This window comes from Crocuta crocuta, unplaced genomic scaffold (genome assembly GCF_008692635.1).
Source record: "Crocuta crocuta isolate KB4526 unplaced genomic scaffold, BGI_CrCroc_1.0 scaffold279, whole genome shotgun sequence".
Lineage (NCBI taxonomy): Eukaryota > Metazoa > Chordata > Mammalia > Carnivora > Hyaenidae > Crocuta > Crocuta crocuta.
In genome coordinates this window covers 788473-814059 of record NW_027551570.1, presented here as the reverse complement: position 1 = coordinate 814059, position 25587 = coordinate 788473, and the positions used below count along the sequence as shown (strand labels likewise).

The window sequence follows — 25587 nt, the reverse complement described above, 5'->3', positions numbered from 1 at the left end:
CCCTGCTAACCAGGTGCTGACCATCTATGAAAGCCTATGTGGATAAATAGCTTAGTGAACAAAGGTAGATTCCCACCAAGAGCTGGATGGATAGTGTGTTAGATTCCAGAACCTTAGCATATCCTGAAACAGAATTAAACTGCATTTCCCTTCATCATAAAATGGGCTTTTGAATCAGGAATAGAATCAATTTATCACAGTAAAAAAAATATGCTTCATACACCCTGAATTCATGGATTGAGATTCACACCTGCTACAAAATTAAGAAGTCAGGCTATTACCTAGAGAACTGCTCTGTACTCTAACTCTGAGTCCAAAGCCACCTGATTATGGCTTTGCAACCACTCCCCTCAGTATGAAGCAAGGAGTGGCTTAGTCCTTGGTTGGCTGCAGCTTGACTGGTACTGAAAGGAAATAACTTAAGATGTGCAGTAACAGAGGGTCTCCTTATTTAAATGGAGCAAACACAAACATAAGTCAAAATTCATCACAGAGGAAGAAGAATCAAGTCAAACTTTTGCAGTCAGTCGATGAACTGCCGCATTCAAAACAAGAAGAGTTTACAGGCTATGTATGACATCAGACCTATCACTCAAACAAGCGTTTGCTGTGCGTCGAGTGGTGTTCTACATGATTTAACACAATAAGTATTACCACATGCCTAAGAAGTAGGTTGATTTTTAGTCCCATTTTACAGATGAAGATGCTGACATACATGAGGTTTTATCACTTACCCAAGGTCATATTGATGGTTAAGTAGCAGCTCTGAAATCCGAATGTAGTCAATCTGGTTAGAGTCCAGTTTGACCATTACACAATGCTTCTTTTGCCCACAAAAACTCAAATATTTGAATGAAATAATCCCCAAAGGAAGAGATTATTAGGTCCATCCCTTTATTTTAAAGAGGAGGAAACAGTAGCAAAGAGGATAAAGGGACTGCTGAGTGTCTGACAGCTGAGCATATCACTCATCTTTTTTTTTTTATGACAAGCCATACTCATCATCAATCAAATTAATCATTTTGCTTTTAATGTTTCTCAACTGACAGATCGAAAGTTTAAAGCCCAGCTTTTTACAGCCTTCCAGGAACTTCACTTCAACTGCTCTAATGCTGACATGAGGCCGAACCAAGAGGATGCCAAGTGGTCTCAGAGGCCAGGTAAAGCACCTTGATGGATCGTCTCCGGGTGTCTGGGAAGCAAGGCTGCCAGGAAGCCACTTAATAGAGGAGCAGAGAAAGGGAACCCAGGGGACTTCTGTGCGGTCACTTAAAAAATCAGAGAACTTGATGCTGAGCAATTTTTTTCTCTGGTCTTCTTTTGAAACGCCTTCTTTGAGACACCTCTACTTTGGAAATGTGATCTTTATGCAGCTCCGTTTGTGCTCCATCAATTTCAAAACAAGATGCCCATGGAAAAGCCCTCACCTCTAAAAAGAGCAAAGTGATTATTTTGATTGTCCCCTGCCCTTTAGCGAGGTCTAGCATTTAAGTGTACCATCTCACCGGCACGTCCAAAGTCACCGTGATGAAGTATTATTAAAGAAAATAAGACCCACTTCTGTCTCTTGAAAGAGAATGATCTAATTGTGGGAAGATTTTTAAACTCCGTCATGGAAACAAGATGTGACAACAAGAAATCTGTATTATTTAGATCACTGGGCATTCACTGACCTCCCATCTTAATCCTCTTTGCATTGGCTGTGTTGACACATCCTGTCATTGTCATTGATAAGCTCAAACCTGCGTATGACAAACTGCTGAAATCCGAATCAGATGACATTAGGGAGGAAAAAGTCACTTTTCTTGTTTCTAACCTTTTCAACCCTTATTTCTATTTTCATCATAAGAATACTCCCAGCTTGTACAGAAAGAGATGATGGCAAATATGAGAAATCTGTCAACTTACAAAGACATGCTAAGAGTGAAAATAGAAGTAAGTGATTGAGCTTATGTTGAGAAGGCCATTGACAAAGTCCAAAAACCAAAGCAATTTAAGAAAGATTTAACTGAGCCACTGTGACAAGGCAGGAAGGAAAACACACACACACACACACACAAACCACCCCCCCAAAAAAAACTCAAACTCTGAATTGTTTTAAGCTAAGGAGGAAAAGAGTGCTCTGCAAATGGAGCGTATCACTATTGTGATTATCAGGGTCCTCTTTATTAAATCAGAAAAGCAGCAACAGATTTGAAAATTAAAGTTCAGGATCCAGACAGAAGGAACATATTTACGTTTTTAGACATCTACTTGAATTATAATGTTCTCTACAACAAATTCATTAAGTTTTAATTTAGATATAGTCCAACAAAATAATGGAATTGTTAGTATTACTGAGAAAGGCACTAAAGGGGAGACATGAACTCAAGACCCATCCAATCAGATTAAATCTCTTTTCATTTTCCCTTGAAGGAGCCTGGTTCTGGATACCTTACATAACCAGGCAGCCAGCTACCTTGCGGCTCTCATACAATCCTCAGAACAAATGATACAGTAAAACAGAGGTAGTGACCGACTCGCCCCTGGCAAATCAGGACTAGTCTTATTGCTATTGGGTCAACTTCTCCCCTTTCCGTTCTGCACCGAGGTTACAACCTTGTGGCCAAATGAATTTCTTGTTCATAACAAATCCCAAAGGCTCAGCTATAAAAAGGAAGCCTATAACCTCAAATATTGTACTGAAACGATGCTGCAGCAGACTCCCCTTTGAGATGTAACACAACATTTTATGTGAGCATTAGTTCGAAAAAATAAAATAACCCTCTCAGTAAAGAAAACCGCCACCAACAAAAACGTATACCCCAGGCACTTACCACGGTGGTGACATATGCGAATGTGACCTTGGGACTTACCGCATTAAAATTGGGGAAGAGGTTGACTGCGGCTGCAGTGTCAAGAGGAAAGGGAAGAAAGGGTTTGATGTCCAGCGAAGGTTGCAGAGGAGGGGCTGGTGGACGGACCAGGGCTGGGAGAGCAGGGCTCTGGCATGTACCACCTGCAGGGAGGAGAGCAAAGGGAGCAATCAGGGACATTGTGCATGTTAAAAAACAAAAAACAAAAAACACTGAGGTGCCCTTTGAGCCCGAGAGGCCAGCTTTGTGGGTCACTGGAAAATACAAGACATGGAGTGCAGTGACCTCAACTGGAAACTGGCCAATGAGCAGATCTGCCATTAGGTGGAAGGAGCTGCTGAGCTTGTCCCTTTCCCTCCTCAGACAGAACTATATGGTTGTATAAGTAACAGTTACCATTTCGAACATTTCATGCTGCCCAGTCTATCCTTCCTGTCCTGACTAAAGCTCTGGGTTGGATCAGCAACAAACCTTTCACTGAGATCCCTTGGTTCAGAAGGAAAACTTCTCCACTGCACTCCCATCCCTCTTTGAAAACTAACTTCTGCTCTGAATACGCATCAATTCTAAGCGATTATTTTACAAAAATGCTCTTTTCCAGCACATCCCAAATTCTGGCAGCAAGATGACATGAACTTGGCATGGAAAAGAAACTTAACCACAAAGACAGGCAGCCATACCATACTTCCCCGGCAACTGGAAGATTAAAACAAGCGAACCCAGCTACAAACCAAGCAGTCCCTGAACTGCTCAGCACCCCGTAGCTCTGAGCATTCAAGGACTACCTGCCTCCTTTCCAGTCATGAGTAGGTGGAATTTAGAAGGCCACCAATGAGCAAGCAGTGGGAATATCATGCCAACAAAGACACCCTTTGCATACCAGTAGGCGATCAGCTATTTGCAAAGGGGCACCCCTCACTCTTCTCCCCCACTCCCCATTACAGGACTCAGTGCACTCAGAAGCTGGAAGGAAAGAAGCCCATCCCAGTGTTCAGTCTCCCATATTTTGGTAACATTCCAAAACATCAATTTGCTGTTAATTAAAGGCTGTTTGAATCCTAGGAAACTGTTAAAATATGCCAGCATTCTTCTAATCTGAGAGGCAAGCAACAGACTGTAAAAACCTGCTGGTGAAAATCCAAGAAGCATTAGGAAAACAAAATACAGTGGGAGTTTTCCTTTCTCATGGAAAAGAACTCTAAGAGTCAGAGGAGACAGGAGAGACCCATGTCTGTGCCACTTTCTTGCCTGCCATTTTGTTTTCAAAACAAAGTAGAGTGAGACCCATAGGAATGACCTTTAAAAATCTCACAATCGGGGCGCCTGGGTGGCTCAATCAGTTAAGGTCCAACTTCAGCTCAGGTCATGATCTCACTGTTCATTAGTTGGAGCCCTGCATCAGACTCTGTGCTGACAGCTCAGAGCCTGGAACCTGCTTTGGATTCTGTGTCTCCGTCTCTCTGTCCCACCCTGCTCATGCTCTCTCTCTCTCTAAAAAATAAATATACAATAGAAAAAAGTTTTTAAAAGCTCATAATCAACTCTCTGGTCAGCTGGACACTGAGCATCATCCTGTCCTTAAGCAGTTATCTGAACACAGGTAAACATTCCAAAAATTATTCCCTGATGGCAAATCTAATCCTACTAGACCAATGGATCTACTAACAAGGTGGGTGACTTAAGATCTACAACAGAAGCCATCAGTACAAGATTTAATTAACCATTCAGAAAAAACCATTAACTTTCCTGTTTCCAGGTATAAAATCAGCTGGAGCCAAATTAACAAAACCAGTATTTTCCCCACTCTTTTCACTTCCCTCTTAAAATATTGCTTAAGGGCAAGGCCAACAACAGTAAGTTTGAATCAGCAAACCAATTAAAATAAAAAGTAGTACGAGTCAGAAAAGAGAGGGCGGATGTTAAAACAAACACAGATTAAAGCAAAAATATAACAAGTCTACTTTCACCAGAGCACACCATAAACTTGTTTCATTGTCCACCTGTTAGTATACTGAGCGTGGGTGTCTCAACTTTCTTAGAGAGAGCATCCATAAAACTGGTGATAGGTCTGTTCTGAGTGTAGTAATGCTAATTATTTCTCTTCTGATGAACAGTTAAAAAACCAAAATATGTTTTTGGTCAGCAACTCTTGAGAAAACTCAAAATAAAGTATGTCTTCGTGGGTATCAGTGATAGGGTTTAACAAGTCCACAAATAGTAGTGAGCTTTAATAAGTAAGTTTATATTATTTTTATCTGTGTCACACATCATGCTCTGCAAAAGGTGTTCATTTACACCTACCACTTTGTTTGAGCCTAAAATATCAGAAATTAGGTTAAGGGCTAACATGACACCATAGAGAAAAAATAAGTTGGAAAACGCTTTAGCTGTTAATGTAGCTTCCATCGAAACATTCAACTCTTTTAATCACAAGCATGCAATTCAGCAGGAACATATTTTGTAATTATTTCATTATAAGTTCCCCTCGAGTTCTGGATACCCAAAAAGGTTAAAGAGATAGTTCAGGGTTATTCATTTATTTTATCCAGCACAATTAGAGGCACATAAGTTGGTTGACTGCTTGGTAAAATTAATTCCCACCTCTCTTCCTCCAAGACACGGATTTCACTTACACTTACAGGAACCATTCGAGACATACTCTCCATGCTGCCACTGGCTTTTCCTTTGTAGGAGATACAAAGTGTCAAGGAAGAGTCCTAAAATTTGGGTAACTTAGGCAAACTAGTTGAGCCCATCTCTTCCTACCTGTTTTAAGAAATAAACCAAGAAGATGGTTGGAAAGCAGAGGACAAGTCACTACACACTTGCGGCTACTGGCTATGCAAATACAGGTGCAGTGGAGGCTGGGGAGTGCTTCCACACCCCTTTCCCCAGCGAGACCTGGTAGCTCTGGTACCTGAGGACTCACACCTGAGATCCTTTACATAAATTGCCTTGAGCTTGCTGGGTGCTGCCTCACCACAGCTCAAACTCCTCCAGGGTATAATGATTAAAGCATGTGTCTGGGCTTCTCTCCCTTTTGCCTCAAGGCCAGACAACCCTGAAGCTCGGATTTCAGCTCTAGACCTCCTCATAAGATCTAGGATAGAAGCAGTCCTCTGTTATGACTGCATCACAGTTCAACTTTTCACTACCCAATCCTGCAAGCTTCACTCCTCACAGAAGATGTTTCCCAGTGAAGTCTCAGAGTCCACTTTTAGAAGAACTTGGACAGCAGGGTGTAAATATGTGTGAGTCTAAGTGAAATGTTGGATTGCTTTATTCTAAAATAGATTCTTGCCTCTAAATCTATAGTGTTGATGTGGAGGACAGAACTGAAGCTACCTCTTAAAAATTATCTGTGACTAAAATTTCTACTTTTCAAATCTGGTTAAGTCCTGAAATATTTCCTCTTACCAATCTGTACAGGCTCAGCAGCAAGTATATTATTTGCAAATAGCGCAAAATCAAAATTAGCAAATAAAATGCATTTCATTTGTAAAGCAGATAAAAATATTCTCCTTGAGAAGATGGCAATTTCCTCATTTTTTAATAGAAACTATTGCATTTAGGAGACAAATATGTTTGTTGTTATTTTCCTTATTATACAATTATCTTAACAATAATAAGCATTAAAATACCTAATGATTTTATAGTCATTTTTATACATTAAAAAGAGTAGCTTTGTGGGGCCATGAGGTGGCTCAGTTGGTTAACTGTCTGACTCTTGGTTTCAGCTCAGGTCATGATCTCAAAGTTCATGGGTTCAAGCCCAACGCTGAAAAAATCCACTTTTGATTTTTCTCTTTCCGTGTTTCTCTCTCTGCCCCTCCCTCTCACTCTTGAGTGTGCTCTCTAAATAAATAAAAATAAATAAATAAATAAATAAATAATGAAAAACAAGTTATTGTTTACCAAGAGTGTCACTTCATTCCTTGCAATGTCACACTTCTGGAAATATTGGTACTCCTAATTTGAAGAAATCATTTTGAAGCCTTCATGAGTAGAGACTAAAAAAATAGAAGTTCATGCCTTTTTTATTTGAAAGTCTGTGTATATATATCTAGTACCACATATTTCAGAGCCTCAGAAATTTTAAATAGACAGGTTTAACAAATTAAATTTAACAAATTATTCTGATTTCAGAACAGTTAATATCTCTTAATATACCAAATTTCTAATATACCATTAAAATCAACAAACCAAAAAAAAATTCATGGAGTATATAGCATGTTAGACATTAAGGTATTATGTAAATAAGGTAATCATTAAAGCTCACAAAATTTCTCTGTCCCTTTTTTATGTTTATGTCTGCAAGTTTATATTGAGAATTTCAAATTGAACTATAGAGCAAACATTAACTATTACTTTGGTCTATTCATAAGACAGCTATATATTTACAAAAGTGCAAAGTTGCGAATTTGAAAAAAAATACTAGAGTAACCTATTGGTTCCTAGAGTATTTTTTAATACAGATTATGTGGCAGAGTAATACATGGTCACCTCAAATGTTTGCATTTTTGAAAATCAAATTAAAACATAAATTTGGAAATGNATGTTGCTACACATGGCCAGATTTCATTGTTTCTCATTGCCATGTAGTATTCCATGGTATAGATAAACCACATCTTCTTGATCCATTCATCTGTTGATGGACACTTAGGCTCTTTCCATGTTTTAAATGTCTGTTTTAATAATACAGACAGATAAGTAGGAATTCTAAGCCACTGGCTGTTACTTGAAGCTTATCATATTAGAGGCAACATATATACAGTGCCTAGCACAATGCCTGGCCAATGGGCACTCACTGAGTGAGGCTTATATGTTTTAATGAATCTAATAAATTGCAAAGGAGCTTTTCAGGTTCTCCCAGACACAAACTGGGCTCTGGGAAAGCAGTCACTGAAGATAATTTTTAAAGCATGTTCATATTGTTCCCTTTGTTTATTTTGACCCCTGCAGAAAGAAAGTCTTCACGAAGAGGATACTTTGTAAATCAATATTTTGAAATATTCCTTCAGAGTGCTCTGTGTTCTTTCTGCAATATAACACTTTAACCTTGAACTTCTGCATTTAATCCATTGAGGGTTTATCAGTCACAGATGTTCTGCCTGACAGCTTAACCTACTGGTTAATCTTTCATTTCTCCAAATGATAAAACCAAAGTTCAAAATAAGCAAGGGCTGATGCTGTTAAATATTCAAAATAGTGTATGCTTCAGAACTGATTTCCTGATGGGATAAACAATTTCATTAGTATCCTTTTCCTTAACCATCATTGTTACACACACACACACAGACACACACACACATATGTATATATAGAAATTAAATTATATACCTTTATTAAATATATGCATATTAATTTATTAAATATACAAATAATTATATATATACTTATAGTAAATATATGTTTCAATAGTGACCTATGATTAAACTACTAAACCACTCAGAATATTCATACCTAACAGGGAAACATCAAGAGCATTTTATATAATACCAAGTCTTAAACAGTTACTTGTGAAGCAACTACTTTCATACCCATGAAACACCATCCACATCCATTGCAGAAGGGAAAGAAAGGTGCACTAGGAATTCTGGGGTCTATATGACAGTAGCAAAAAACTAAGATCTGATCCCACTAACAGGAAGTAGAAAATACATGTTGGATTGGGGCATAAAGGTAAAACTTGATGTGACACAAAACCCTGGCCATGGAGTGCTGTATTAGTGAAATCCACCAACCAGGGTGGGTGGCAGTGGGTGTAAAGAATATAGCTACATTTTATAAATCTATTGAGTAATTGAATGGACTAGGTTGACTATCCCTTAATTCCTTTAAGATCCCCAAGAATAGGGGCGCCTGTGTGGCTCAGTCGGTTAAGCATCCAACTTCGGCTCAGGTCATGATCTCACGGTTCGTGGGTTCACGCCTCGCGTCGGGCTCTGTGCTGACAGCTCAGAGCCTGGAGCCTACTTCAGATTCTGTATCTCCCTCTCTTTCTGACCCTCCCCTGCTCACGCTGTCTCTCTCTCTGTCTCAGGAAAAAAAAAAACATTAAAAAATTTAAAATGCCCAACAACAAATTGATGTTTACCAGAAGGGAGGTAGGTGGGGGAGATGAATTAAACAGGTGATGGGGATTAAGGAAACCCTTGTGATGAGCACCAGGTGTTGAATCACTAAATGGTACACCTGAAACTAGCATTACACTTTATGTTACCTGGCATTTAAATAAAAACTTAAAAATTAAAATGAAGAAAGCCTAAAATGCACACCAATTCTGCCATGTATCTATTACAATACTGAATTTATAAACTCAAAAGCCAAAGCTCCAGGAAGCAAAATATCTTACCTAAAGTCACACAGGTAAGAAATGGCATTTGTTGTGAATCCACGTGACCTTAACAATTTTCAAAGTACTATGCAAACAGCTTATAAATTAAAACCACAAAAACAAACAATAACAACATTCTACAAAGTCAGTTTTGCATATAAGGCAAGCCAGCTCCTTTGCAGCTAGATGTAATATATTAAAAAGAGAAATCTTGAAGTTTTTATTACTCCTTAAAAAAAAGTCAACACATTCCTTGTCAAGGCTATGATAAGGGAATATTCAGTATTTATCACAGATACTTATCTACCATGGGAACACACTGGCACTGCCCTATATTTGAGAAAGAGCCCAGAAGGACATGCATATCATATCAAATATGTTTCAAAAGCCTTCAAGTTTGCATTCTTTAACAACTACTTAGCAAATCAGAAAAATAAACATGTGTTTGTTGTATTCCCTGTGTTACTGCCTCTCAAATGCTCAAGGTTGTTGGTTGGATATTACAATGCTGTGATGATTTTTCAACTTTCTGGCTAGAAAACTGGATGTTTACTATGCTTCCTTAAACACAGTGATCCCATCTCCCATTCAGTTTTGATCTTTGTTTAAATATTGTTCCCAACTGAATGATAAAACTAGAAACTTATTTTGAAATATAATCTGAATTTAGTGTGACTTGCTCACAATTGTTCCTTTATTGCCTTCACTTTCCCCCTGTTTAGATTGCTGATTTACCTACCAGGTTTTGGAAAGCTGACCCAGCACTTTCTCCCTCAGGATGAAGGTAGTCATTGGCCTAAAGTGACTTGCCCTTGGCAGGTCAATTCAAATGTTAAAGCAAGGCCTGATCCACAAGGCAAGTGGCCAGCACTAAGCCACATAGGATGGTGGCTGTTGGCCCACATCCTGTTCTTAACTGACCACAGACAGGAATGAGGTGAGAATGGGAGTATGAGTCAGGGCAATGGGAGCATCACTCTGGAAACACTGATTTAGAAACATTAGCCCAAGTCACTAGTCGAGACTCTATCTTTAACCATGACAGAAAACAGATGTGAGCCAGCCATATTTTCCCTTGTTCCAATTCTTTATTTATTCATCTTAAATTGTGGTATTTAAGTATGCCTGTAAATCACCTCAAAACTCATTTTGGAAGGAACCTACGAAGGACTAGCTAACATTTTCTCTGCCACAGTCAGTGAACACAATGACCAAAATTAAAAAAAAAAAGATATTATCTAATTGCCAATATCGTGAGTCAAGTCTTCACTGGAAGAAAAGTAGAATCTCTCACTTATTTAAATAACTTTCATGACAGTTTCCGGTGCCTGGGAAACACCAGAGAAGATTCTGTTAGGAATGCCAGAGAAGGAGTGTTGGTCTTTTAACTCTGTGTGTTAGCCCCTCTATCAAAGGGTGCATAACTCAGGAAAAGTATCTCCTCACGAGAAATCTAAAGATTCTGCCTAAAAAATTCCTTTCAACTCAGTACCAGTTATACAAAATGTAAATGTAAAATTTTTCTCAAGAGGAACTTCCCAAGGTTTAACTTCACAAAATAATTTATGAGTAATAATAAAGATGTTCCAGTACCAAGCTCTCCAATATGGTAATCATTAGCATATATGGCTATATTCTTTTTTCATTTTTTAAATATTTATTTATTTTGAGAGAGAGAGCAAGCGAGCATGCATGTGGGGAGAAGGGCAGAGAGAGAGGCAGAGAGGATCCTAAGCAGGCTCCATGGTCAGCACTGAGCCAGCTGTGGGACTTGATCCTATGACTGTGAGATCATGATCTGAGCTGAAAACAAGAGTCAGATGTTTAACTGACTGAGCCACCCAAGTGCCCCATGTGTGGCTATTTTGAATTAAAAATTAGTAAAATTAAAGTTTCCATTTTCTGAGTCACACTAGCCACACCTAAATGCTCAATAGCCACATGTGGCTAGAGGCTACCATGTTGTATGAGGCAGTTAGGAAGCATTTCTATCATCACAGAAGGTTCTATTGGCATTACAGCTACAGCGAAAAGTTGACATCTTTGAGTGATGAGTAGTTTACAGATAAGTTGCCTGATAGAGTCTGTTTCAGAATGCATTGCTGTTAAGAGAGAAAGTCTTGCTTTCTCCTGGTTTCTTCTCCTTCTGCAATTAAGGAGAACTTTCCAACAGCCAACTGTGGGCAATGTCAGAAGGCAGGCACTGTTGCAATCACACCAGGAAGAATCACTTGTCCATTCCTGGAGAAGAAAATGGCCAATATGAATCTTCCTGTGTGATCAGTGACGATATCACTCAAAGGGAAACCCAACTTAAACAACGTTTAATGCTGAAATCAGTATTAATGAATAACGAGTGCTTTGGATAAAAATGATACCATATCTTCAAACCAAGCATGCAAAAAGGGTCAGTCCGTGGGCAAATGAATATTTATTAATATCTGATAATTTTGAGAGTGCCATCACAAAGCTTGTATTTCATGAAACAAAGTATGTCACAGTGCAGCCTCACTAATAGCCAACTGCTGAAATCCAGCTAATGTAGGCAGTCGAACCTGCCTAACTCCATCTGTCTTTCACAGTAATTTTGCTCATAACGTCTATGCTTTAGTCCTCTCACTCTAGAGAGGAAAAAAAAAATGATGCTGAAGTCTTGTTACTTGGCTTGTTTTCCCATGATCAGTGACTTTCAGCTGGGACTTGCCTGCATGAAATTTGCTATGCCAGTAGTGCTGGGCATGCATTCCTCCGTAACCTGATAAATATCTTCCCTCCTGTTTTTTCCCCCCACATGACCTAATTGTCTTACCTAGATATGTAACATCTCTAAGCTCTAGCCAATGTGCATAGGTAGTAAATGTGGTATTAATGAAACATCTCCTGAACTTAAATGGTTCAGTGTGTTCTCCCAGTACCATTAAAATGAGTTAAGTAAGAGGGACCTGGGTGGCTCAGTTGGATAAGCGTCTGACTCTTGATTTCAGCTGAGGTCATGAGCAAACAGTTTGTGAGTTCAAGTCCCACATCAGGCTCTGCACTGACAGCATGGAGCCTGCTTGGGATACTCTGTCTCCCTCTGTCTCTGTCCTTCCCCCTGCTCCATGTGCCTCTGTTGCATGCACTTCTCTCTCTCTCTCTCTCTCTCTCAAAAATAAACATTTTAAAAAATTAGTTAAATAAGAATTGCACACCACCTTCGTTTACCTTAAGTAGCGTTTTTGCTATGCACATGGTGAAGCTATTAGTTGACCTGAGGAACGAGTCTAAAAGAAGTCAAGCTAAGTTTTTGACATAATCAGCCTGAGGTAGAAGAGGAAAAGTAGCCGTTGGATAAGAGGGATTACTGTTTAGAAGCCAGTTCTGAGGAGATTTCACTCTGAACAAACACTGGAGTAGTCGTCAGGTGGGAAATTAAATCACTGACATGGAAAAGATTTCCTTAGGAAAGTGTAGAAGAAGAGGCCGGGTTTAAGCCTGAGCCTCAACCGGCTTTAGCCCATTGAGGAAGAGTGAGTAGCACTGGCGAAATTGCTAGACAGAAGGGGCTAACACGCCTGCCTGCCCAAAGGCAAACTCACCAGCAACTTCCTGGAAAAACTCCAACAGAAATAGGGATTAAACGGAGTTTACTGGTGTTTATTGATAAAAGGTGAGGAATATTTTATCATATATTTTTAGTCCAATTAAGCTTCCATTGTTGATTTTTTTCTTAAAAAAAAACCCACTAAATCTGTGGTCCAAACATAAAATGCTCAAACCTGTTTATAATCTAATTTTATTAGCATTTTTTCTCTACCTAAGTTGCTTAACCATGGATTTTATTTTTTAGGTGTGAATGTTTCTATCTTTTAAACAGCTCCCGGGGCGCCTGGGTGGCTTAGTCGGTTGAGCATCCGACTTTCGCTTAGGTCATGATCTCGCGGTTCGTGGGTTCGAGCCCTGCGTCGGGCTCTGTGCTGACTGCCGGCTCAGAGCCTGGAGCCTGTTTCAGTGTCTGTGTCTCCCTCTCTCTCTGACCCTCCCCTGCTCACGCTGTCTCTCTTTCTCTCTCTCTCCTAGAAATAAATTTAAAAAATATTAAAAAAAAAAAACAGCTCCCCTTTCCTCCATCAGCCTAAAAGCAATTACATTTCAGCTCCTACACATAGGGCACTGTGCTGAGTACTCTACACAGTGTATCTCCTTTTGCCCTTTCTTAGCCTTTAAATTAAACAAAAAACTAATAATTATGAGGATAGACAACTGTTCACCTTAATAAGGTGTGAGGCCAAAATTCAACACCCAAAATTCTGTTTCCAGAGTCCAGCCATTGTAGCCACATTTTGTTCAGATATGCCATTTTTTTGATGGTGTGTAACAGAGAAAAACAAATTCTATACACAAAAAAAAACTGATTTCAATTAAACTTTGCCAAAGCAAATCAAATGAATGTATACTGAGGACTCATTTGTAAGGCACTGGATTATTCAGGAAGCAATTTCAGTTTCGTGCTCCACTGGTGCTTAGAATCCAGTATATTGCATATTATGCATATACTGAGCCTACTAGATACCATAATCCAATAGACTGAATGTTTGTGCCCACCCTAAATGAGAAACCCAGCTCCCAACATGATGGTATTTGGAGATGGGCCTCTGGGAGGTGATTGGGTCCTGAGGGTGGAATCCTCAAGAATGGGATTCGTGTCTTGGGGCGCCCGGGTGGCTCAGTCGGTTGAGCATGCGACTTTGGCCCAGGTCATGATCTCAGCCTGTGGGTTCAAGCCCCGCGTTGGGCTCTGTGCTGGCAGCTCAGAGCCTGGACCCTGCTTCAGATTCTGTGTCTCCCTCTCTCTCTGACCCTCCCCTGCTCACGCTCTCTCTCTCCTAGAAATAAATAAAACATTAAAAAAAAAAAAAAAGAACTGTGAGAAATAAACGTCTGTTCATTATAAGCCACCCAGTCTGTGGTGTTCCATTAGAGCCACCCGAATGAACCAAGCAGATATGTTCATCCAAAGATATGCCACTTTTTGTTTGAATTAGCCTGTTATTGGTTTAGTTCTCCTTTTCACTCCGTCTACACACTCCAGAAGAGCAAAGGAGAAGTTAGATTTATATCCATTCCAATTAGTTCTTTTGAAACTAAGAGTAGTATCTTTTAGAGCATTCATTTGATTGTGACTGTTTTCATTCAACGTTTTACCATTTCTCACCCATATTTCAATTGTATTTTCTTTCATAATAGCCATGACACAAAATTCCTAGGAAATGCAACTGGAGTTAGCATTGGGTAACATTCAGAAATAACCACGGAAGAGACTATGTCATTGTCATCATCACCTAATTAAATAAAATATATTAAAAACAGTGATGATCACATTTTTGCCGTCTGAAGGAGCCTATATTTAGCACACTCCATTCGTAGTACCCGTTAGTTTCTAAGGTTTAGAACTGTGAGTTCTGGTTTCCATTGCTTTGGTGAACATTCTTACAAACTCTGTAAGAGCAAAAAGAAATTCTTATTTCAGTTTCCTTAAGACCATTCCCTGTGGAGCTGACATGTGCTCTGTTTAGTCTCGGCCTCAATGAGATTGTTTCTTCTGGCAGGTTTTGCTTAAAACAAACCTAACTTTATATTTTCTTTTAATTCTGAAACATTTGGTTCTTGGAAAAGATGTAAAATCAGTTACTAATGGAATTGTAGTAATTATGGTGTCTTGAAAATGACTGGCTTTAAAATGGAAGACAAATAAAATGCTTATAAGTGACTGCAAGTGGGAAGATACACATAGCCATTGTTTTTCTAATTTTTATAAGAAGTCCTGTCATTTTGAGCATTTATTGTATTCTAGGTTCTGTGCTAGATGACTTTTTTATATACATTATTTTTGTAAACAATGAAGATATCCTTGTTCTCCTTATACAGGTGAAGAAACAGAGGCTTAGTGAGATCCATTTACTGAAGATAAAGCACCTTGTTAAGTGGTAGAGCCAAGAAGAATTAGAAACCAGAGATATCTGATTCCCAAACCCATATTCTTTGACTATAGTACACCCTTCTTCCTCTCAAAACCTACCAATTTGTGATTCTCACCAATTTGAAAAAGGTATTGATGGAAACAGAAATTGCCTCTGAGTTAAGGACCTACATGTTCACATTCAAACAGCCAGGAAGGAGCAGATACAGGATTTACAAATCCAGAAGAAAAAAAACAAGACAGAAATTGCTTATAGCCTCAGGGAGGAGAAAGTCATCACACCAAGTTGATGGAGCCATCATTAAAATGCAACACATAATGAAAAGGGACATCTATATTGGGATAAATAAAAGACACTGTGAAAATATTACGCTTAAACACGAGGATTGAAACAAAATCAAATGAAGGGGAAACAAATAATCAGTGGGAGCTGTTCCTGCTGGGAACCAGGTTGGTAGACATGATGGGCATCAAAAGGTCAGTTTGAGAGAGTCTTCTGGAGTGGCTTTGAGCTCAGAGAATGCCAGGCACTGGCCAAAAGTCCAAGACCAGAGACAAAAGTAAACAGGAGAACATCACAGGTTTTTTTCTGGTTGCCGTAATCACTTCTCATCATCCTATGAACTGCAGCCTAAAATACACAGTTACTTACTTACTCTGAGGTACATACACATCCTGATTTGTTCTACTAATACCTATTGGTTTGACTCAACTCAGGCTCAAGCCAGAACTAACCGACTGATGTAGGATATAGCTAGGGCATCAAAGAAATTGTCTCTGATTTTTATTGGACTACAAATTTACTAGAAGCTCGTCTTCTTATTACAAGAATTAGAATATCCAGATAGTATAGACCCAAATACATTCTAAAGAGAAATATTTAATTTAGCAATTAGGATAAAATATTCCAGTAATTAAATTGTATTCTGCTGGTGTGTGGTGGACTACATACAGTGAATTATTCAATTTCAAATAATAATAATGACAAACATTACAATAATAATAATAACCACTCTCAATTTTTGAGTGCTTTATATATAAGTAGGATTTTAATTTTCACAATCTGTTAATTCCATAATTTAATACCTGTAGTAGTAAGACTGAGGCTGTATGAAATTAAGTACTTTGTAGCAGCTAATTCAAAGGTTGGGGTGCCTGGGTGGCTCAGTCGGTTAGGCGTCCGTCTGACTTTCTGACTTCGGCTCGGGTCATGATCTCGTGGTTCGTGGGTTTGGGCCCCGCTTCGGGCTTTGTGCTGGTGGCTAGCTCAGAGCCTGGAGCCCGTTTCAGATTCTGTGTCTCCCTCTCTCTCTGACCCTCCCCTGCTCACACTGTCTCTCTCAGAAATAAAATTAAATTAAATTTTTAAAATTAAAGAAAAACTCTTGGTAAAGATCATATTCTATCCATTGTCCCCATTAGCCAAGGATATAAATCCATGATACTGCCTTCTTTTTCTAGTATTCAGGGTATATAGTTGGCCTCGTGACCCTTCCTGCACAACATGCCAGTACCTAATCCATTTGATCAAAGTTTGCTACCCCCAACGTGATACTCAAAATGACCTAAACACGATGACATTAGGGCATCCTAAACTCTACTATTATCAGTCAGGTTAAAAGATATCTGGAAATGCTTTGCAAGCATGGGAAGATAGGTAGTGAAATGACACTCATGGGTGTCCTTATGCCAAGCCATTTGGTGAAGCGTTCAGCCTTCTCTGGGTTAGAATCTCGTGAGAGGGCGAAGAGGGGCATTTGACTTTTCTGCCAAAGCTTGTCCAGGTTATGAGGACAACTGGAGATGTGCATGGGTTCCTCAATAAGTAGGAGACTTCCAAGGCTTGGCTTTCTGCAAGAGTGACTGTTGGCATAGTTAAGATGTTTTGTGAGACCCCCTCACATCTCAGATGTTACTAAACACCTTGAGAGTATGCAGCTTCCTCATGGCTTTTCTTCCTCATTGATGTGTCTCAGAGCGTGGACGCCTGTGGATTGACATGATCAGTGTAAACCCAGAAAGATCTGTGGAACACAAAAGAACTACTGACCCTATAAAGAAACTTGCAAAGGGGTTCTGATCACAGACACAAAACTTGGAGTCCTTTTAAATTCATGGGCCTGTTTGCCTTAAATTGTAGAGATTATTTTGTGCTTTTGAAAGGACATTAATCCCAAAGGAAGAACAAAACAGAATGAGTCAAATTGCTTTGAGCAGGAATGCCTGCTGAGAGAGGAGAGAAATTCTGCAAGAAGCGTCTCTTCTGAAATTGGCCCTGCATTTTCCTGAATGATTCTGATCTGTCCTGCATATCATTTTCAAAAGTCATTATGCCTTTCGAGTGCTAACTATCTGTCTCCCATGTTATCAATGTCATTATGACCTTTTCTTGACTATTCATACCACTGAGTGGCTTCATCATAGAAGTAAGATAAGGAAAATACTTGTTTAATTTTTTCACATTTGTGCCGCTTATTTAACTCCTCCCTGCCCTTCAAAGTTTGGCTGAAATGTCACTTCTCCCTCCCCCTGTCCTTTTAGCACCCAAATCAATTTTCTCTTTTGCAAACTTCCACAGAATATTTTAAGTGCTTATGAGAACAGGCTTTGCCATCTGAAACCTAAATCCGAATTTCAATGTTTTCATGTCCTAAGGAACTTCACAGCTATATCATTTCTTCTCCTATAAATTAAGGAAAACAAATCACAAGATTTAAGGATTATGTGGAGAAATATTTAACAGAGTAAATACTAAGTTATAGTAACTATTCTTATTGCCATTTTATTTGTGATTATTTTTATTTAAAGATAGGAAATAAATTGATGCACAGTATCTTATGAAATTTGATTTTATTAAAGTTATCATTTGAATCATTAATCATTATGTTGGGTCTTACTCTCTCTTTACTACTAGAATTATTTGGCTTTGGCTTAAAAAGTTTTTGAAGGGGAGTGTCCATGTCTGTGTTACGTTAATATTCTTCCATGATGCCTAACGAAGTGCTTTGAAAATTATGGGCTCTTAAGTGTTCTTGAGTGAATGCATAAGTGAGACATTGTTTCTCTGAAAATAATCCAAAGAGAGTAAGTGGAAATGCAAAGTACATTTAATTTCATTAATACTATTTAGTTTACTCCTCCAAAGAATACGAAGTATTCACCAATGCCTGCTTTTTGATCTATGAGCACTGTGGTGGCAGGCATAGGAAACAATATTAAAAAGAGACAGAGAGATAAAAAGGAAGGGAGGAAGGAAGGAAGGAACGGGAGAGGGGGTGGTAGGAAGAAGAATACTCTAGGGAACAATCATAATCAAATCAGATATGCAGATGACCCACTGGACCTAGACAGAGCTGTTACTGCAACAACCTGGAAACAACCTGAAAATTACCCAAAAAGATGCCCCATATAGAAACATCCACTCTTTGAAGATCTGACAGTAACCCACAGAAGTATTTCTCTCTTAAATTGGAAAATAAGTAACGACAAGCATGACATTATCTGACAAAGTACTGCATGAGACAGACAAGCCTTGTGTCTACAACAGCCAACTCAGAATCCAGCCTGGAAACATTTACTATTACTTTCGGTCACAGGAAAAACAGACGCACACTGATTCACAGCCCTCCCCTTCTTAGCTGTGTTCGCAGTTACTTCCCTGCCCAATCACCTCTTCTCTCTTACTGCCCCTCACTTCTCTGTCCTCTCAGATCTATGTCCTGGCACGTTCATTCTCTTTCACAAACATTCATCAAATATTTATTGGTTGCCCACTGTCGTGAACGCCCTGGGTAAGTTTTAATAAAAGTAAATATGATCCCAAGCCCTTTAAATAAAAATAAAATGAAAGCAATAGCAAGAGAATGAGCACATGCTTTTTATCCATCTCTATTCTCTCCAGCTTCCCCTTTAGAGGAAGAGTCTTCTGTTGTTTAATAAAATGGAATATTTTTCTGAAGAATCAAGTAAAAACAAGGACAATTTGTTAACATTAGCATATATTAACAAAAGCAAACCAGCTTTTAACTGGACCTTGGTTGACCTTATTTTGGTCTTCGCTCCATATTTTTACATTTTTTTATAATTTTTAGTAGCTAGAATGTGTGATGTTTAATTAACAGTATCAGATATGACTGACACTTTTTTTTTTTTTAACCAAAATGTCACATGTTCCGGTATTCACATGGACTGGAATCAAGGCCACTTAATTTTATGAGTAGCATTCTTGTCCATTTTTCTACATTTTCACCAACTATTCCAGGCAGGCAGTTTCAGATGGCACATTGGTACTGGGGAAATCTTGATAATAATTGTTTATGGCAGTCTTGCTTGTAGCTGAAGAATTCAATTAGTCTAGCCAAAACTTTAGTTGGCTCTTTTTCTCAAATCCCCCTAGCCAAATCATGAGTGCTACACAATTCCTTTCTTTTCTATTCCTAGACATAAGCTCACAATTTTATATTTCTTATTCCCCATACACAGCCATGCTGTATGGACAGCCTTTCTTTAATGGCCGCTGCCGCAAAACGAGGTAGATGTTTTGGATACGCTGTTGCACTTTTATTTTTAATTTTGTCTTCCATATTCGATTATCCTTGGCTACATTTTTCATTTAGCTAGTCTGGGCAGGGTCTCAACTGATTGACAAATTCCAATGATGGATACGAGCATACCAGTACTGTCTGCAAAGAACTCAGACCCTCCCATCACATTTCAGAGTATTACACTGTTATGAAATATCTGAAGTCCTTACCTGGTAACATAAGAATATAGTAAGGTAAATCTTCTTCAACACATGTTATTTTTAATTTCAAAAAGTCATATGTTCAGAGAGCCTTTAGGAATAGAGTCTATGAGTAAAACCCTACATTTCTGGCACATGGGATGCAAATTTGATTGGCATGGAGCAAATTATATTATTCATTATGTTTCTGGGAAGGTAAAGGCTGTACAATTGGTAAATTAAAAGTGATTATTTCAGTAATGAGATATTTCAAATGAGCAGGCTTTAATCTGCTAAAGGAAATGGCAGGGCATACCTCAAGAGGCAAGCTTAGGAAAGCTGGCTGTCCCTCAAAGACATCCATAAAACCAAGAGCACAAATGTACATCACAGATAAAGCGGGGCAGAAGGGAAACCAAAAAGGACAGAACAAGACCTCTGCATATATTTGCAACCCACACCAAAAACAGGAAGAATCAAGACAAAGAATGATAAAAGAAATACAAAAAGTTGAAACAAAACAACCAAACAAAAAACAATCATGTATATCTTTAGTGTCACAAATCAGAAAATACCAAGACTAAGGATCAAACTTAACAGGGCTGAGATTTCATCGATGGCTTGATTGATTCACAGAATATACAAAAATGAAAATAGGCTTGCATGATTAAAATTGGGCACCTAGAGTATGTTGAACCAATCTGCTGGCCACCTAAACACATCAGATGCCAGTGAAAACCCCCACTATGCCACGCATTTGAAATCAATGAGTCCAACCACAGAACGCAGGAATTAATCATATTAAAAGCCTGATTGCTAGCCTGAGTTTGGAGAGAAAAGCATGTAAAATAAGGTATGCAGGCCACATCTGGTGAACTTCAGACAAAGGTAAGGTCAGAAGAAACTCAATCACACAGAAGTCTTCACAAAATAAAAAGCAAAACTCTGGACTATAGGAAGGTTCGTTTATTTGTTGTTCTGTCTTATTTTAATACGGAAGCCAGAAAGATTGGCTAAGTATGTTCGCAGTCTAATAACTCACGAAAGATGTATGCACCCTAGTAAATATCCAAGGCAGAGAAAAAGACATGATTCAAGGGTAGGCAGATAGAGAAGGAAAAGGAATGAAGAAAAGCTAAAGGTACTGGCAATGTTTGCCTGAAGGTAAGAGACTCAGTGTGAGTCTCTTCGAGTCTTTGAAAAGTAATGTAGGGGGGCGCCTGGGTGGCTTAGTAGGTTAAGCGTCCGACTTTCGCTTAGGTCATGGTCTCGCGGTTCGTGGGTTCGAGCCCCGCGTCGGGCTCTGTGCTGACTGCCAGCTCAGAGCCTGGAGCCTGTTTCAGTCTGTGACTCCCTCTCTCTCTGACCCTCCCCTGCTCACGCTGTCTCTCTCTCTCTCCCAGAAATAAATAAAACATTAAAAAAAATTAAAAAAAAAAAAAGAAAAGTAATGTAGGAAGAGTGGTGAACAGATGTTCTCCATTTTCACTAAGACAGAAAAAGCAGACAGAGGACGGAAAGTGCAGAGGAAGGATAAAACAAGCTATTTTAGTTGCAACCGTGTCTGGAGGAAATGGCACACTTTCAGGCCCTCTAAGAGGAATGACTGTCAAGGGTTAAAACTTTTCAGGAAAATGAGCTTCTAAATCTCACATGCAATTTTATAGGATTCATATGGGAAGATATGCAGAATGAGAACAAGTTAAAATAGGATAGGACTTACGCAATCAAGTAATCTACTCCCTGGGCATGGGTAGGCAAACTTTTTTTTTATTTTTTAACAGCCAAATAATAAATAATTTAGGTTTGTGGGCCATATGGTCTGTAGTGTAATTCCACCATTGTATTGTGAAAGCAGCCACAGACAGTATGTAAACCAGTGGATACGACTATGTTCCAATAAAACTTATTTACTAAAACACTCATCGAGCCAGATTTAGTTCTTTGGCACCAGCTGTAAGTTTGCTGTTCCTGGTCTAAAGTGGTGGTTCTCAGACTTTGTGAGCATCAGAAGTACCTGGAGGTTTTGTTAAAACACTGACTGCTGAGGTGAAACTCTAGAGAGTTTCTGACTGAGCCTTGAGTAAGGCCTGCTAAGTTAGTATTTTACTAAGTAAGTATTACTACTTACTAAAGTATTACTACTAAGTTAGTATTTACTGACAGGCAATGCTGATGCTGTTGGTCCAGGGACCACACACTAAGAACCCTGAAGCCAGAGAATAAAATTGATAAACCCAAGGTCCAGGCGAGGGTGCGCGTATCTGTGAGTGTTGAGCAGAACAGTAAGATTCCCCGCTTCCTGGGACACACACTGTGCATAATCCCCAGGACTGTGAATTTGGTGGGTATTACTCCTGTGATTATATTATTATGAATGACAAGACCTCAAAATTGGGAGATTATTGGAGGGGCCTGAGCTAATCACATATGCTCTTTAAAAGCAAAGAACATTCTCCTGCTGGCCACAAAAGCACCAAAACGATGCAACAATGTTCTGTGGCTGGTTTGCAGATGAAGGTCACATGGCTAAGGAGCTTAGAACAACTCCAGGCTGCCAGGAGCAAGGAAATAGAAACCTCAGTCCTACAACCATAGGAACTGAATCCTGCCATCAAGAATGAGCTTTGAAGCAGATTTTTATTTTTTCCCCAGAGTCTCCGGATTAGTCCACCCAATATCTTCATTTCAGCCTTATGATGCTCTGAACACAGAACAGAGCCACAACAGCACTGGACTTCTGACCAACAGAACTGTGACCTAATAAATGACTATTATTTTAAGCCTCCGAATTCCATTACACAGTAATGGAAATCTAATGCTGTGTAAGGTGTATGTCCTACTTTAGACCTAAACCTCCCCCATTGAACCAGTTACATATCTGCTGCCAGACATCATTATCAACTCCAACAGAAACCTGGACATGCTCTGTGCCACCCCCTGCCCCCTTTATGCATATACTTCCCAAAGCACTGTATTTAGGAAACATTTCTCTTTGAATTAACACTGTTGGTGGGAATGAAAACTGGTGCAGCCCCTCTGGAACACAGTGTGGAGGTTCCTCAAAAAATTAACAACAGAACTCCCCTAGGACCCAGCAATAGCACTGCTAGGAATTTACCCAAGGGATACAGGAGTGCTGATACATAGGTGCACATGTACCCTAATGTTCATAGCAGCACTTTTAACAATAGCCAAGTCATGGAAAGAGCCTAAACGTCCATCAACTGATGAATAGATCAAGAACATGTAGTTTATCTATACAATGGAATACTACATGGCAATGAGAAAGAATAAAATCTGGCCATTTGTAGCAACATGGATGGAACTTGAGAGTGTTATGCTAGGTGAAATAAGTCAGGCAGAGAAAGACAGATACCATATGTTTTCACTCATAAATAGAACAGGATAAACTTAACAGAAGGCCATAGGGGAGGGGAAGGGGAAAAATAGTTAAGGAGAGGGAGGGAGGCAAACCATAAGAGACTCTTAAATACTGAGAACAAACTGAGGATTGTTGGGGGGTGGGGGAGAGGGGGAAATGGGTGATGGGCATGGAGGAGGGCACTTGTTGGTATGAGCACTGGGTGTTATATGGAAACCAACCTGACAATAAACTATAATAATAATAATAATAAGTAATAATAATAATAAATTCTTCAACTGCTCAGTCTGGTCAGGCTAAAAGAAACTTAGGTAATAAATAGTTTATATGTTTGGCAAACTTAGCCACACTAAACCAAAAAATATGATTGTCTTTTATCTTTCCAAGTAGCTTTATGTTCTTTAGTATCTAATTTGAGCCAACTCTGACTATATCAGTGACAGAACCACTTAAAGAATCTTTAATAAACCCCAAATGCATAAGAAGTTCAGAAATACCCTCAACAGTTAAGTATTATAAAGTCACATTAATTTAAAAGCATTACATTTTCCGACATTTAAAAAGTCTCTGACATGGCATATCCATAGTTTGATTTTTCTAATGTTCTTATAAAGGTCATGTTTATGGTATAATAAGCACACATTTGCAAGGGTTATTAATCAGAGCAAAGCTAGGTTGCAAACAGATTTCCAAAGAATTTCCCATTTTTATTCTGAACATATTAGCTACTTAAGAATGTCACATTTTTCAAGAGCTTACTTGGATAAAAATTAACGATTAATTTTGTTCAAAGGGATGTCTTCATTTTAAATGAAGCAGGAGTGTAGCTTAGGAAAATAAATGACAGGGATGTATTCTGCTAGTTCAGCAAACTTGTATGGCAATTTGGAAAATTGTAATTTTTAAGCTAATGCTTTAGAACAGGTACATTTCTAGTTTGTAAAGAAACTGATAAGGTCTATGAGCTTCATAGAGAATCCAGTGGGTTTTGGCAATAGCCTTTTCTAATTTGTTTTTTTTTTAATGTTTTATTTATTTCTGAGAGAGCGAGAGAGAGTGTGAGCAGCAGAGGGTCAGAGAGAGAGGGAGAGACAGAGTCTGAAACAGACTCTAGGCTCTGAGCTAGCTGTCAGCACAGAGCCCGATGCGGGGCTCAAACCCACAAACCGTGAGATCATGACCTGAGCCGAAGTCTGGCGCTTAACCGACTCAGCCACTCAGGCACCCCTAGCCTTTTCTAATTTGTATGTAAAGGAAGGAACATATCCTATTAATGCTAAGAAATACTGCAAAACCCTGGTCCGTACAGGTGTTAAACTTTATTTTCTCAAAGAAATATCATCCTATTTTGTCTTAGCAAGAGAGAGATTGGATTCCTTCTTGTTGAATGTAAGAAAAGAATAGACTTCTTTTGTTTTAATATTCAAAAAATGTCAAGAAGAAGATTATCCCTGAAGATATTTTGGCTACTAGCTATTTGGAAACATCATTTGCCTTGATAACAAGAACTCAACCTAACCTATCCTTGAAATATAAACACACTTTGAATAAATTTAACAAAAGAAACAAACACAATATGGCACAGTCTACCAGTTCATAAAAGACAGCAGAAGTTTAAGAATTTGATTTTCAAATTTCAGTCTTCAGTGTTTCCATAGAAGTTTCTCTAACCTTGTGTATGATGAACTTTATAAACCAAACAGACAAGCTGGCACATGCAATTGTGCTTGAGTAAGAGGAAGTATCGCTCCAAAGAGCTGCTTCACCTGGTGGGTGTTTAAACCAAATGCCCCCGCTAGGTTTCAAGGGCTCCAAATAGCACAGCTTATAAAAAGACCAAGTACAAACCAAGTACAAACCCATTAGAAATTGAAGAAGTTAGTAATTGGCATTGCGAAATTACTAATGACATGAATTTCTGGAAAACCTTTCTTGTATGGAACAACACATCTGCCTATCTTAATTTAGAAAATGAAGTGCTAAGAGTACAAATGATCAGCCACCTTGAGGTTTTGGCCAAGGAACCAGTAAAGCAATAACCCAAGTGTGACAGCAAGACAGGTGAATTCTCGAGGCAATAATTCCTCAACTGAGACAATCAGGGCTGAGAGAATGGATCAACCAGGGAAACAGACAGGAAAATGGTGAAAACCACCAAGCAGGCATCTTTGGCTGTCACAGGTGTCCAACTTCAGTTTCCACACAAATAAGGGATAGAGGCAAATTGAAAGATCCTAGTCTTTCATGTGATCCATATTAGAATAATTAAAGATGAATGATACAGCAAAGGGACATAGAAACACAATGAAAATTTTTAAATTAACTTTT

The 25587-nt window shown here is 38.9% G+C and overlaps 1 protein-coding gene across 1 annotated transcript in view; it reads right to left on the bottom strand.

The window, feature by feature from the left end:
* LOC144220578 (zinc finger protein 385D) overlaps nucleotides 1-25587 on the bottom strand; it is a 296357-nt gene that overhangs the window by 216047 nt on the left and 54723 nt on the right. The window contains exon 2 of the mRNA XM_077750884.1: nucleotides 2856-2998. Coding sequence (XP_077607010.1) covers nucleotides 2856-2998 — 143 coding nt within the window. The remainder of the gene's footprint in view (nucleotides 1-2855; nucleotides 2999-25587) is intronic.